Source organism: Miscanthus floridulus, chromosome 13 (genome assembly GCF_019320115.1).
Source record: "Miscanthus floridulus cultivar M001 chromosome 13, ASM1932011v1, whole genome shotgun sequence".
Taxonomy (NCBI): domain Eukaryota; kingdom Viridiplantae; phylum Streptophyta; class Magnoliopsida; order Poales; family Poaceae; genus Miscanthus; species Miscanthus floridulus.
Window position 1 is genome coordinate 14016180 of NC_089592.1, and position 14250 is coordinate 14030429.

At 46.0% G+C, this 14250-nt stretch overlaps 2 protein-coding genes across 2 annotated transcripts; one reads left to right on the forward strand and one right to left on the reverse strand.

The window, feature by feature from the left end:
* Positions 1–1076: 1076 nt before the first annotated feature.
* LOC136499483 (uncharacterized) lies at positions 1077–4324 on the forward strand. The gene is made up of 2 exons (XM_066495121.1): positions 1077–1147; positions 4072–4324. Exons 1-2 carry the CDS (start codon positions 1077–1079, stop codon positions 4322–4324), a joined length of 324 nt encoding a protein of 107 aa, XP_066351218.1.
* A 1433-nt stretch (positions 4325–5757) lies between these two features.
* On the reverse strand, positions 5758–6967 carry LOC136499106 (aquaporin NIP3-2-like). Its single transcript, XM_066494801.1, has 4 exons — positions 6764–6967; positions 6231–6656; positions 6024–6085; positions 5758–5902 (listed from the first exon to the last, which is right to left on the reverse strand). The coding sequence occupies exons 1-4, from the start codon at positions 6965–6967 to the stop codon at positions 5758–5760; spliced, it is 837 nt and encodes a 278-aa protein (XP_066350898.1).
* Positions 6968–14250: the final 7283 nt, after the last annotated feature.

Below are 14250 nucleotides of genomic sequence, written 5' to 3' on the forward strand. Positions count from 1 at the left end.
CTCCTACATGAGGATCTCCACCTCGTACTCCTGAATGACCTCTTCGTAATCCTGTTCGTCCATGGGCACAAACTCTACCAACTCGTGATCTACATGCATGAAATAATGATGCAACACTTAATAATATGGCAACATCAGCTCTAAAAATAAATACATGTGGCAAGTTACTAAGCTAGTCCTACCATCTAAGGTACTAAGTTACCTACTGTTACTACTAACAAGTATGAAGCATACTGTTACTACTAACAAGTATGAAGCATGACATACATTATCATGGCAACTAAATGTATTCTTACTCCTAATACCGATTTACCGTATATATGATGAAACAAGGATAATAGCTACTCTATTTATCAACCTACTCTAGGGCAACAAAATTTTCAGCAAGTACATAATAATCTAATAAGCCTACTATAAAAGTTTCGTGTCTAAAGCTATCACCAATTTGCCATAAAAATTCCTAGAAATATTAATCTACATAATACTAGGCTCTCTAATTTGAATTTATAAACCTACTATTATCACAGCTAACTATAATCTAACTACACTAATAGGTAGATGGCATTTTTGTGAACCTATCAAACTTGGTTTCACTATTTTTGGACATCTACAAGATTTACTACAAATTATCAAAGTTCAGCTCAAAACTAAATTGAATAAGTCTTTACTACTTCACTGGAAATTGAAAAACTAAATTGTACCGCGCGGCCCGCGAGCGGGCGGCTCGGCCCAACCCAGTGCAACGCGTGCGCGCGCGTGCTGCACCGCGCGACCCACGCGGGGCGCGGCCCGGTCTGGGCGACGACAGCCCGTGATGGGAAGGACCCGCGCGCGCCGGCCATCTTACGAAAACGCCCTCGACCTTTCCGGTAATAATGCAAGTACTAAGAACACTATTCTGCTAGTCTACGATTACGCAAAATAGTCCCTGGAATATGCTATCTTCGCAACGGCGATACCCCCCGGGCACCGACATGCGCACCGGCGGTTACGCTGGCCACATCAGCCCTTCCCCGCCCTAACTACGGAGCTGATACCTACCTGGGAGTGAACGCGAAGCGCTGGGCGAAGGAAGCATGAGCTGGGATGCCGCAGCAAGGCCGGACCATGGTGGCGGAGATCCTGCAGCCACGGCGGTGGCGCTCCAGTGAGTCACAACAATGCCAAAGAAATTGGGCTAGCCAGTGAGCTCAAGGAACTCACCACGAAACCAATCGAGGCAGTGGTTCGACCGGAGACGGCCCAAGCCGAGCTGGCCGTGTGCGCACGGACGGTGCGGCGGCGCACGGCGGTGGCAAGGCTGCATCAGGGAAAGGTGGGCGGCGGTAGCGATTCGGCAAGGGTGCGTAGGGTGATTAGCAGGTGGAGGCGAAGCTAGAGGTGCAAGGAATTGACACGGGCTGCACTGGATAGGGGCTGGCCTTCGATGCAGGCCGACTCAGTCTTATCGACCTGGTGGACGGCAGCTCCAAATTAGAGCACGGTGCGGTGAGACTCGCTACAAGGTGGGGTCGGGTGGCTGGCTGGCTACTCAGCGGAGCCGAGGACGGGGTTAATTGGATTGCGGTGCCTCCACCACGACGAATTGAAGGGAGCAGGTCTATCAGCCATGGCGACAACGGAGACAGGGGGGACAGGTGAGACTAAGCTATTTACTGCCATGGCGTGACACGGCTGCCAATCGGTGTACAAACAAGTACCACTACAGGACGATGGGGAATTGGCCAAACACGCTCAGGACGGTGGGGAATAGTAAAACGTGCTCCAGACGACTGGCCGCACTGCCTAACACGCAAGCCGATGGCGGCTTGGTCCTTTGTGCCGCAGTGGACAGCGCCGGCCAGGGAGAGGCTTCCACATAGCATCGCATCAAGCTCAGACGTGATGGCAGAGGCAGGAGGGGCAAGTGCACGCGTGTGCAGCTGTGAAGGTCAACAACAACAGTGGCCACACGACAGTGGCGGTCGGAGCGCAGCGCGACCAGGCCACAGCGCGATGTGACGGTGGGCATCAGTGGCACCATGCAACAGTAGCCGAGCTGGCCAAGCCACATGCTAGCCAAGGATGGCCACATGCACATGGTCCCATGTAGGCGAGCACGAGGCGACAGGGCAGTTCAGGTGGGCGCGACAGCGGCGGCGGTAGAGTGGCTGGGCCCACCAGGCGCGACGTGCGCGTGCGACGTGAGATGCTTGGCTGAGCGGGGCCATAGCGGTGCGGGTGATGGTGGCCAGAGGCAGGCTCGGGCAGAGGTGCGTGCGGCGTGCCAGGACGCAGCAATGACGGCGTGGCCTACAGCGCGGGGCCAGTGGCAGGGCCGGCCAGTGCCGTGGCCCACGCGTGGCTCACGCGTTGGGCAGCAGGCGTGGCGACGATGAGTGCCGGCGCGGTGATTGCGCCCAAACGCTGCAATTGACCAGGAAAAGTGACTTGCATGTTTTTTAAAGCTGCCCAAAAACCCAACTCGACGATCCAGTTGCTAAACCAACTATTTTACGCTCGAGATGGTATATCAAGCGACTAAAACAAACCCTTAAACCATGCCACTACCTAACCCGATCCTCCTATAAAAATTGTTGAACTCAGATTCGTCGACCCATTTTCAGAGTTAAGAAAAGTGACTAAGTTTCGATCGGTTTTGCGTCAACTTTGATTTCCAGGCTACCAATTAAACTAGCTAGTGACTCCTGTTCTCGACCGTGAGTATTTCACCATCACCTACAAAGCTTGTACTATGAACTTTATCAAAGTTTCGCATATGTGTTCTATAGCATTTTCGTTCAATAAAAATTTGTTTAGAACGCTAAGGGATACAACACGACATAAAATGTAACATTCGTTTCGTGTTTTCCGATGAACGTTTCAAGTTATGTATATTGCTTTACACTCTATAATTCATACATGTACATGTAGGTATGATGCTCATGCAGTGTTTTAGCAAAAAGCTGTACGGTGTAGCACCAAGGGTGTTACACAAATAGACCATAAAATTATACTTATTCCCACGCAAATTAGAGAACGCATATGTTGGCCACAATCTAGAGGAGGCTGCAATCCAAATGCCATAGTAAAAACTCTCTAGACAAATCTCGTGACATGGCAATAAAAAAATGTTGGATGGTTTCCTTGTCACAAAAACAACATCGATCATCTCCTTTCCATCGTCTTCTTAATAAATTGTCTTTCGTTAAAATTACCTCTTTTAGTAAGAACCAAATGAAAACCTTGATTTTAAGGGGTATTTTCAACTTCCATATTGATTTGCTTAGAGGCAATGCAATTTGTTGTAGTATATCACTAACAACACCGGAACATAAGATGTAGTCTCACACACAATTGGGACAGAGATGCCATAAACAATTTTTTAGCTTTAAGTTTATCTGAATGATACTTTTCTGATGTTAAGATGGTTTGAAGTGCAAACAATGTGAGGGCTAAGATGCTATTGTTGAAACTGAAATGGTGAGTGGTAGTAACAAAATGTAACCGGTACATCTAAGGAAGAACAATAGGCACATATTGTAGAGTTTTCGTTTGATATACTAGTGGATATGATCTTTGATTTATGGGTTGTCACTACTACACAAAATCTTTTGCACAGCGTTTCCAAAATAGCCTCGGAGGCGGGCGGCCCATTTGCCTGCCTCGGTTATTCGAGGCAGGGCAGCCGGGCCAGCGACCGCCTCGGTTAATGCTTAACCTAGGCGGACATTGTAACGTAACCTCCTCGATTAATATCGATTAACCGAGGCGGTTGTCCTAACTCAACCGCCTTGATTAATATATTTACCGAGGCGGTTGACTTAAAACAACTGCCTCGGTTAATCAAACTTAACCCAAGCAGGCTTTTTAAGGCAACCGCCTCCATAAATGCATTAACGGAAGGCCCGCCTTGGAAAATACTAGCCCAGCAGGCAGCCCATCTCGGCCCATTATAACGCTCATCGTATATAAACAAAAGCTAGGGTTTCATTCACCCTTATCAACACACACTCTCTCTCTTAGCCTTCTCCCTCCCTCCCTCAGATGGTGCACTCAACGTCTCGACCCCACTCTCCCTCTCTCCCTCAGATCGACGGCATTGCGCACCCGTTCTCCCTCCCTCTCCTGGCGTGACAGCGGCGGAGGCCTTGCCCGGGAGCGTGGCAGCGACGGTGTCCTCGCGCGCGGGCTCGACGGCGGAGGGGGCGTCCTCGTGCACGGGCTCGATGGCGGCAGTGGTGGCGTCCTCGTGCACGGTCCCGGCGGCGGCGGCGGCGGAGGCCTCGTGCGCGGGCGTGGCGGCGGCGGAGGGGGCGTCCTTGCGCGCGGGCTCGACGCCTGAGGTGGCGTCCTCGTGCGCGGGCTCGGCGGCGGTGGCTCTCCTTCGAGCTCCTCCTTTGCGCGGCGAGCTCCTCCTTCAAGCGGCGGCGGCAGCGGCGAGATCGAGGTCCTCCCGGCGCGGATCGACCTCCTCGGCACGGATATGGGAGTTGCGACTCCCCGAGTGGAGGATTCGGTGGAGGGCGGCAGATCTGCGAGTGGCGACTCCCCGAGCGACGGATCTGGTGGAGGGCGCTGGCGCTGCGGTTCACGATGGAGGAAACGGGCTCACTGATGGGCTCAGAAACGGGCTCACTGGCTGGCTCTGGGTTTTTTTTGTTTTTTTAATCCATTAACCGAGGCAGACATTTGTAAGGCGCCCGCCTCGGTTAAACGTTGAACCGAGGCGGGGAAGGCAACCGCCACCGTAGTTCACGGATTAACCGTGACTTTGGACGGAGGCGGTTGCCTTTGCCCGCCTCGGAAAATAAAAAGTGCCCTCTGTTAAGTTTATTGTAGTAGTGTGTACCTCCGGTAGTTGTTGCCATTGGGGAAAAATTGTATTGCATTAACGAATGGAAATGGTGAAAGCTTTTTGCTAACTTGTTGAATTGTAAGTAACATTGCATGTATGATGCAAATTCTCGCAAATAAACCGAAATGTTAACTATATAAAATTATAAATGATACTGGAGTTCGTAGTATCACATAAAGAGAAGCAAATCTTAACTTTCATATATGACATAAATGATCTGCCATCATCCTAATCAGTCATATTCATGAGATCAATCTGAAAATTTATACCTAAGTCAAGAAACGAGTGGCACCTGCTGCTTCAACATGAGTACAACTACTCCCAGCAAGAACAAGTTGCACAATTATCAAATTAGCAGCCATCAGAGCAACAACATCATTAGCATCAGCATGTGGTAATTAAGATTGAAATTTAAGAAGTCAATGGGTTTTTTGCTCCTCGCACGAATGCCTTCTAATACTAGTTTAAATATCTTAAGAATATATGCAGAATATAAATAATATAAAGAAGAAGAGAATTCGACAATTACAAATTGTCTGCTACTAAAGAAATAAAAAATGATGGTAAATATGGCACAGTTAAGTATTTATTGATTTTGGTAAAATGTAGGCAATAGTGTAGTCCTGTGTCAGCTTAGGTAGATAGTAAAGTACCACTGTTGATACAAGTGGACCTAGTAATGAATCAATCAAAAGGTACGAGGCTGGTTTTATTCCTGAATCTTGTTCAGAGAGATATATTAGTGTACACGATGTGTCTATTCTGGCCAAGACCATGCATATTATTAGTGTACGAAGACCTGACGAGGACAAAACACAACTAGTATTATTACAGGATGAACCGTTGATGGCACATTTGATTGAGAACATCAACTTCTATTCCGATCCTGCACTAATCCATTGCATTACATGGATGATACATCACTTGAGCGCATGGTAAGCTCCACATCCGGCAATGCCGCCTAGCGGAGGAGCAACTATGTAGATCCAGATCTTGGTGTACGTCCCCGTGGCGATCGCCGTTCCCAGCGTTCTCGACGGATTCATCGACGCTCCGGTCGACTCCCTGCTCATATTGAGCCAACACATACATAGTTAAACATTTCAATTCATTGGAAACCTTATTAGTTACTCGATCGAGAAATACTAAAGCAATATTGGATCGAGGATTTATCCGTTGCACGTACCCGGAGATGAGAGTGCTCATCATCACTGCCGCCGCAGCTCCCACTGCTATCAATTCTTTTACCTGCAAGCATCAGAGATTATACAGTGTCAAAGTTTGAAATGTAACGCAGCAAGATGTTTGTTTGAAACAGTTCACCGTGGTTCCTCATGAATCTAGATAGAAAATCTTGTATGTCTTAGACGGTTGCATTAGAGAATTTACGTACTGCTCTGGGATCGGTGGAAAGAGCGGTGATGACGAAGAGGAGGATGAAGGTGGTGATGAACTCGACCCAAAACGCCTCAAAGGTGCCGATTCTAGGCACCGTGGCGACGGTAGCGCCAAGGTTCACCGGATCATAGAGCGCCTTGGCCACGAACGAGGCCGCCGTGGATCCAAGGAGCTGAGCGACGACGTAGGGCACGAGGTGAGCTGGTGGGAGGTGGCCGAACACGGCCATGGTGACGCTGACCGCCGGGTTGAGCTGGCCTCCAGACACGTGGAAGATGGAGGAGACGATGACGACCACAGCCATCCCCGCGCTCGCCGCCACGCCGAGCAGGCCCAGCGCACCATTGTGCGCCTCGTTCATGATGAGCGCTGATAGCACGGTGAAGATGAGCAGGAATGTCCCCAGGAACTCTGCTACCACCTGGATCAAGCATTCATCAAACCATCTTGGATTGTAGGTATTTGAAAAACTGTGGTAGTGACTAGTGACTTAGTGATGAGCTCAGGGTTTGCACTTGTCATTATTACCTTCTTGATGAGTGCAAGTGTCATGCTCTTGGCGAAGAGTGGAGGTGGATCATCGGATGCCTCGTTTTGTTGAAACCCTTGTGGCTGGGTCTTGTTGGAAGGAGACCTGGGGATGAAGATTGAGATCTTGTCATCGCTCATGCTGTCCTTGTCCACCAGCATGGAAGCCGCTGGTGCTGAAGGGATGCTCAGTGAGACGTCCATGGAGGAGACACTCCTGCGACGGTCCATATGATCTTAGCACAGTAGTTCTGTCAGAGACACTCTTATGACGAATGTGGTCACTTGGTATCTATCAATGATGATGAACTCAGGACGAGGAGAGAATGGCAGTGGGTATATATATACATGGAGAGCCCAATATTGTTTGATTGCTTTTCGGCTGGCATGCATGATGTGATGCACCTGTTTAACACAAGGGCCAACACAAACAAAAACAAATCAGCTGAGAGAATGAATGAACTCATCAGTCATCATCACGGGCAGGGGCGGATCCAACGGGGTGGGGCTGAGACTTAAGATCGAGCAGCAGTCGGAGGTATGTGTTGTTCAACCCCTAAAATTTTTCATGGATCCGCCGCTGATCACGGGGCAATACATTACACTACTACAGAAATGAGATCGGGAACTAGCTCTACTCCCGGTTTTCCAACCGGGACTAGCAATCCGGGACTAAAGGTGTTGTAGTCCTAGTTTACCACAATCGGGACTAAAGATCCTCCCAGCTTTAAAAAAAAATGCCTCCCACCGCTGCACCCCGTGAGATTCGAACCCAAGACCTCATGCACTGCCTCGCGCGTAGCTTACCACCCCACCTACATAACACATCTAACAATGAATGGGATGCTTTCCTTTTGAACTAACCCATCGGGGGACCTTTAGTCCCGGTTGGTGTTACCAATCGGGACTAAAGGGTCTACCTTTAGTCTGGGTTGGTATTACCAACCGGGACTAAAGGTTGGAGGACTTTTAGTCCTGGTTGGTGGCTCCAACAGGGAGTAAAGGTCCACCTTTAGTCTCGGTTGGTGTCTTCAACCGGGACTAAAGGTCTTCTGCCACTGTGCCGAGCGCAGTAGCCGTTGGGCAGGGACCTTTAGTCCCGGTTGGAGACACCAACCGGGACTAAAGCCTCTCTAGTCCCGGGGGCAAAAAATGCCGAGGCTAATTAATGCCAAATTGGGACATCGTTCTAAAGTCTGTTCTCTAGTAGTGTTATTCAGAAAATAGCCAAATGGCACTATGAGATGCTCCAAACCACCAACGTTTTACCTGTTCAAACCATCAGAACAGAAATATATACTCGCTTCTCCTTCCATGGGAATCTTGGTGATGTTTATTACTACTTGATGCCGTACGTCGTCTCCTTCGCTGGACGCACATCCTGATCACATGCTGAGAGACAACATTGTCTGGAGGCGGAGACCGGTAAATTGCTTAATTTGTAGATTCTACTACTAGCTAGTAGCGTGTAATCAGCTGGTGTCTTGGAGAATACGTGCCAAGCATGTTGGGGAGAAAAAAAATTAAAAGCTGGTGTCTTGGACCTAATATAACGCGCTGACTGGATGATGTGTTTGCCAGTGCATGGAAGGTAGCTCAGATTACTTCAGTTATCACATATCATCAGTCTCGGCCGGCCAGGATCCATGCAGCTTAGCTATAGAGTTAGATCAGTTCAACATCATATTCAATGATTCAATCATCATCGTTCGTCCTCTTCGTTGTAACAAAACTCTCTTCTGCTTAATGAAATACGTGCCTTGGCACCGATCGTGAAAAAAAATCATCATCGTTCGTCCTCTTGTAAATATAAGAGGCGATTCCTTTCAGTAATCAATTGTTCTATCTGATGAAACTGTACTAATTCCGAGAGAAAAAAATACCAGGCTTGGGCTGGGAATGGAAGACCAGAGACCAAGTCAAATTCCGGGACGGCAGGAACGCAAAAGGTCAAGGCCTGTACATATCCTGCTCCTCGTGCAGAAACTGTTTGTGTCCTCCAGCGGAAGGTTGAGCTGATGATTTTGCTTGCGTCATCGCTCCAATCCAGCCCTGCCTCGGTGCCTCGATAAAAATGCCTTACGAGACGGCAAGGACCAATATTGTCTATAAAAAAGAAAAACCAGAAAAAAAAACAGGAAAAAAAAACACGTATTGCTGACTGGAACATCCGACGGAGGTAATGATATTCGATCATAAACCCTCCTGAACCAGAGATATAAGAGATGACGACATCCAGTGTTATATATTATATTAATCAACACAACTGTAAGGAAGCCCCCTTTGAGAGCTGAAGACGCTAAGGCAAGTATAGTCATTACAAATAGGTAAAAAACCAGCAAATTTATAAAGAGTAAAGTGCATTAGCGGTCCTCAAACTTGTTGTTTGGTTCTAACATCTCGGTCCTTAAACTAGCAAATCACTCATTTAGGTTCTCAAACTTGTTTGATTGTATTATTCTGGTCCCTAAACTTGCAAATCGCTCATTTAACTCCTCAAACTTAATCAAATGTGTCATCCTAGTCCTTCAACTCACAAATCATCCATTTACACCATCCATCAATGTTTGGAGTTTCATGCTGATGTGACAATTATGATGATATATGTGGCTCGCATGTTAACTCCATCTCCCTCATCCCTCCTCTCTCTCCTCACGTGACCTAGCTCATGACTCGGGGGTGGCATGGCTTGGGAGGCACGACTTGGGCTAGGGGTGACGCAACCAAGGTTGTTATGGCCATGGCGGCACTCGGCGCCCAAGGGCTTGGCACGGCCATGGGTGCAACTAGCCGTGTGAGGGCCCGGGGTGGTATGGTCACCGTGTTGTATAGCTTGAGGCCTTGGGGGAGGGAGAGGAGAGAGAGTGAGCTCATAGGTGAGGATCATCACCAATAATTTCATTCAAATCATCTACGCAAGGTTTATGCAAACCTCACTAAACACTGGTACTAAACCTAAAACAACCACTAAAGTGGTCTCTAACAAGCCTAATCACTAATCCTAATGCTTTTGCTAATCACCTAATCTTCTCTTAAGCACATTTGATATATGGCTAGAGCACTATGAAATGAGCCTTAACTCAACTACAATTTCAACACACTATAACGGACTCCAAATGGTTGGGGATGGAGGTATGTATAGCCCCACAAGCACCAACTAGTCGTTGGAGTTAGGGTTGCCTTGGTAGGGTGCATCGGAGCTCTCTAGGAACCACACTAGAGATTTCTAATGTCCTCTATTGCACCAACTAGCCATTGTAGACTGCAGTGAAACCACGGGATAAATCCAGTGCTTAGTCTAGAGCATTGGGTGCTATATATGAAATGCATCGGCAAGCTTTGGTAATCATCTCTTCTAAGCCACCCATGCATCGGCTTTCTTACATAACTTCGGTGTAATCTCCAATGCACACAAGAGAAATATGTGGTGCACTTTTTTCCTCTTCTGCCTCAGACTCCACCCACCGAATAACTCCGATACCCACCGGAAACCCCCAGTGCTTTCTCTAATGCTAACTCTAGTGCTATTTGACTTGCATTTCTTCACATTCTTTTGTTCGGGCTTCACTTCTTTGATGTATTGAACTTCTTGCTTGTCTTTTAGGGTCTTCAAAGCTTCGACTTGATCTTCATTTGAGTGTTGCATTGATTCCATGATCTCTACCTTAACCTAACTCATTTACTCAAGTCCATTTTCATCCCTAGGACTAAGGGTCTGTTTGGTTGTTTGGTTCAGCTGTGAGCTATTTGCTGTGAAAAAAACTATAAGCTGTTTGGTTGAGACACTATGAAAAACCTAGCCCTCTCTTTATCTCCCTTGAAACAGTTGTAAAACGTATCTCTATTTTCACCCATTTGGAAAGCTGAAAGCTGAAAGCGAAAACATAGTTTAAGATACTACAAAAATTGTACTACACAAAAGCAGTTGCTTTTGGACAAGAAGCTTGATGTTCCAACCCATTTGGTTGGCGTTTTACATTTTGGCAGTAAAAGCGCTTTTTAGAAGCTGAACCAAACACAGCCTATGAGCCTGTTTGTTTGACCTGTAATTTTTAGGCTTTTGGCTCAAAAGCTGACTTTATGTCTTTTGGCTTCTTGCTATTGGCTTTTGTAATTAATTTTTAGTTTTCCAGCACACCAAAAGCTAGAAAAACTGCTCTGAATACGCTTTTATCTTTTAGTTTATTTCCTTATAAGTCAACCTTCCAGCTTCTCAAAAGCCAACTCAACGGTTGGGCTATTTGTTTCAGCTTTTGGCTTTTGGCTTTTGGCTGGCATAAGCCATATAAAAGCTGAAACAAACAGACTCTAAACCACCTTGTATATACTAGCAAACATTGTTAGTCCTATTGGTTATGATATCATTTAACCACCAAAATCACTAAACTCTTATTACAGTCCATACTTTTTTACGAGTGTAACTAATATATATCACAACAAGATAAATATAGTAATAATAGTTGTATTAGAATGTGAAAAGAATGAGAGACAAATTCAACTAAATACATTTGATAAAGGAATCATAAATGGATATGCGATGTAAATAAACAGGGAAAACTATGAGTCGGGATCGTCAAATATATAGAGTAATTGATAACTAAAGTTCGTCATAAAGATAACATAGTATCTACATGAATATTATGATAAAATATGAGCAAAGAGGAGAGAGCACAGATAAGCAATTCAGTTAGTTATGGCTTATAATTTGTATATGATCATATGAGATTTGTAATGCTTATATCATTTAGAATTACTAGCCTGCGTGGTACCACATATTGATGGACTAGTTACCCAAATGAATACTGCCGTAGTCAAAATACCCGACACATTTGACTTTATACGCTCTTAGATGTGTAGGTTTGATAACTAATTTTGTTCAAAATATATTCTTAAAAATCCTTTGAATTTGTGGAATTTTGCAAGTATATTTGAATACAAATCTCTATACATATATGTAACATACATGTTTCCAAACTAAACATTAGAAGTTATTTACTTTTGTAGTTTTATTAAGATTTTACAAAATCTTGTCCTAAACAACATGTTTTTGAGATCCCCGGACGAAGTATAATCCCTTGACAAGAGAAAGTAGGCATGATTTAACCTGATGGAGTTTGGTTCATAGGCAACTAAGATAGATTTGATCAACTTGCAATCATCCAATGGGAAAAAACTCGATCAGCCAGGGGTATGATCTTTTTCAGGCCATTGCTTTTTTAAGGTAGATGAACTTGAATTTACTGGCCAAGAGAATCCGCATACCTTAGCTTTATGAGTGATGAGATTTTTTTAACCAACATAAATAATTCACCTCCATGGGGAGTCGAACCTAGCTAGGACATGAAGCTGCTACTAAAGCACTGTAACCACTATGCTACGGTTTTGTCCACACAAGTATCTAATGGGATCACGGAAATGAAAAACACAATATAATTGATTGATTGGCTGGTACAGTGGTACTACAAATGTAGCCGAGCAAGAGTTAAGAGTAAAAGGAGCACAAACAAAACTGGCACAAGGCTCCTTATATTACTGAGTTACAAGCTTTTCTTCATAATAGCATTGGATGATAAAATATGGTTTTAACATGAATACTTCAGTAATAAACTATTGGTGAAACAAGGAAACACATGTAAGCTTTAAACAGAAGAAATCCGTATCTCTCAAAAATTAATGGAATGATCAGAAAGAAACATCTTCCAATGGCAGTTCATTTGGGGTCCACTGTATTTTCTTCCAAACAAGCATACAAGCAGTTAAGTGCTCATTTAATTATTCATCCAGTTTTCAAATGGCTTTAGAAGAACTCCTGTCAAAACAAACATCGAGTTTTCTTCTGGCTACTTCTCAAAAACAGATCAAGTACTAGAGAGTTTCTTAGGAGAAAAGCATGGAGCTTCAAAACTACTACTGTGTGTTGTGCAACTCCAACTCGGACGAATCACTTGAACACCTCTTCATCAGCTACCCATTTGCTTCGGCTTGCTGGAATTTATTGAACCTTCACAGCTTTGCACAGGCTTACCCATTTGCTAACCTGATCAATTTTAAGTTACAACTTAAAGAGTTCTTCATGGAAGTCGTCATCTTAATGTGTCGGAGCATCTGTGTTGGAAAACGGTGGTTTCCAGCGGGTGGGACTAGAAGGAGATAGCCGAAGTCTTCGCCGGGACAGGTGCCTCGGGCGAAGGCGTGTCAGGTGAAAAGTGGGTCCAGACCAAACTAGGGTTTTATAAGTGCATTCAACTACCTCCCCGCTTGTACAGAGTTTGTGTTCCCCTTTTATAGGGCACCACTTGCTAAGGCTACTCTTTTATAATTTTACCCCTTGACGGTTACAGTACATCCTCGGAATATTTCTATAGTAATACAAACTGCTAAGGGTAATTTGGGTGCCTTCTTATTCAACCGCCTTTGCTTGATAGGCCACAACCGTGAGTCCATCTGCGGCCCACGGCCTGGCACCGTCGTACTTCAGGAAGTCCCTCGACTCTCAGGGCCTTTGAACAGGGCGACCTTCGCCCGTACCTGCGCGCCGACTCTCCATAGCCTCCGCAGGTGCTGTCCGAGCCTTCACAGTTGGATACATCTGGGCACCTTCGCTCTGGTCGCCGGAGTCTCCGCTCAGGGCGTCGAAGCCTCCGCCTTGAACCACGTTCGAGTGCCTTCGCTGCATCCTCTGGTCCTTCGTCCTGATCGGCCGATCGGGCGGAGGCTTTCATCTTCTCTTCCTGCACATCACTCATAAAATTCGTTAATCGTTAGCTTTCATTGCTGTTGCGGTCCCTGGCCTCAGCGACTCATAACCGTGTCCCAACAGTTTCCCCCTTGAGGGCTTGGTCTGATGCTGGCGGGCCTTGACCTCAAAACATTGTCCTCAGTCTTTGAGGTGTGGAGGCTCTTGCGCATGCGGAGGCTTTTCCCCCTTTCCCCCCTGGGACGCCTAGATCAGACCGTTGCGTTGGTGGTATGTCGTTATTTGATTCACCGCGGTGGTGTCACACCTGGTTTTAAGAACAAAACCAGGCTTGCCATATGTGTGCCCAGGAAGTCCACACATACAATAACAGAATAGAGGATATCAGAAACAATGTTATATAGCGGAAACATACTTACAATTAACACTTACATCAGAGTATAGCGGAGCGGTTACTCATGTTTTCTTCAGGCTCCAACTTCACAGGGACGGCTGACTGGGGGCTACGTATGCCAAGCACTTCTGATAGTATCCTGAGAACTCCTTCGTTGTCTTCACCAATCTTCTGAGCAACTTTTACTAGAGTCTGGGGGTGTGGGGAAATAGCAAGGGTGAGCACATGTCATACTCAGCAAATATAACACGGGGTTCATGAGGCTCAAAAGGTCGACACGGGTTTAATGCGATTAGCTTTTAGTGAGTCATAATTTTAAATAATTGAGTAGCAACAAGTTTAACATAAGCCCCAAATAACCACATGATCAGGTAAACATGAATAATGAATAGCATA

Bases quoted from the DNA above. Each gene is read 5' to 3' on its own strand.
- LOC136499106 (XM_066494801.1), bottom strand. From the start codon at position 6,967: ATGGACGTCTCACTGAGCATCCCTTCAGCACCAGCGGCTTCCATGCTG. The intron at 6,657-6,763 runs GTAATAATGACA...TGCTTGATCCAG, and splicing joins CACTTGCACTCATCAAGAAG to GTGGTAGCAGAGTTCCTGGG. The intron at 6,086-6,230 runs GTACGTAAATTC...TGATGCTTGCAG, and splicing joins TTTCCACCGATCCCAGAGCA to GTAAAAGAATTGATAGCAGT.
- LOC136499483 (XM_066495121.1), top strand. From the start codon at position 1,077: ATGAGCTGGGATGCCGCAGCAAGGCCGGACCATGGTGGCGGAGATCCT. The intron at 1,148-4,071 runs GTGAGTCACAAC...TCTCTCCCTCAG, and splicing joins GCCACGGCGGTGGCGCTCCA to ATCGACGGCATTGCGCACCC.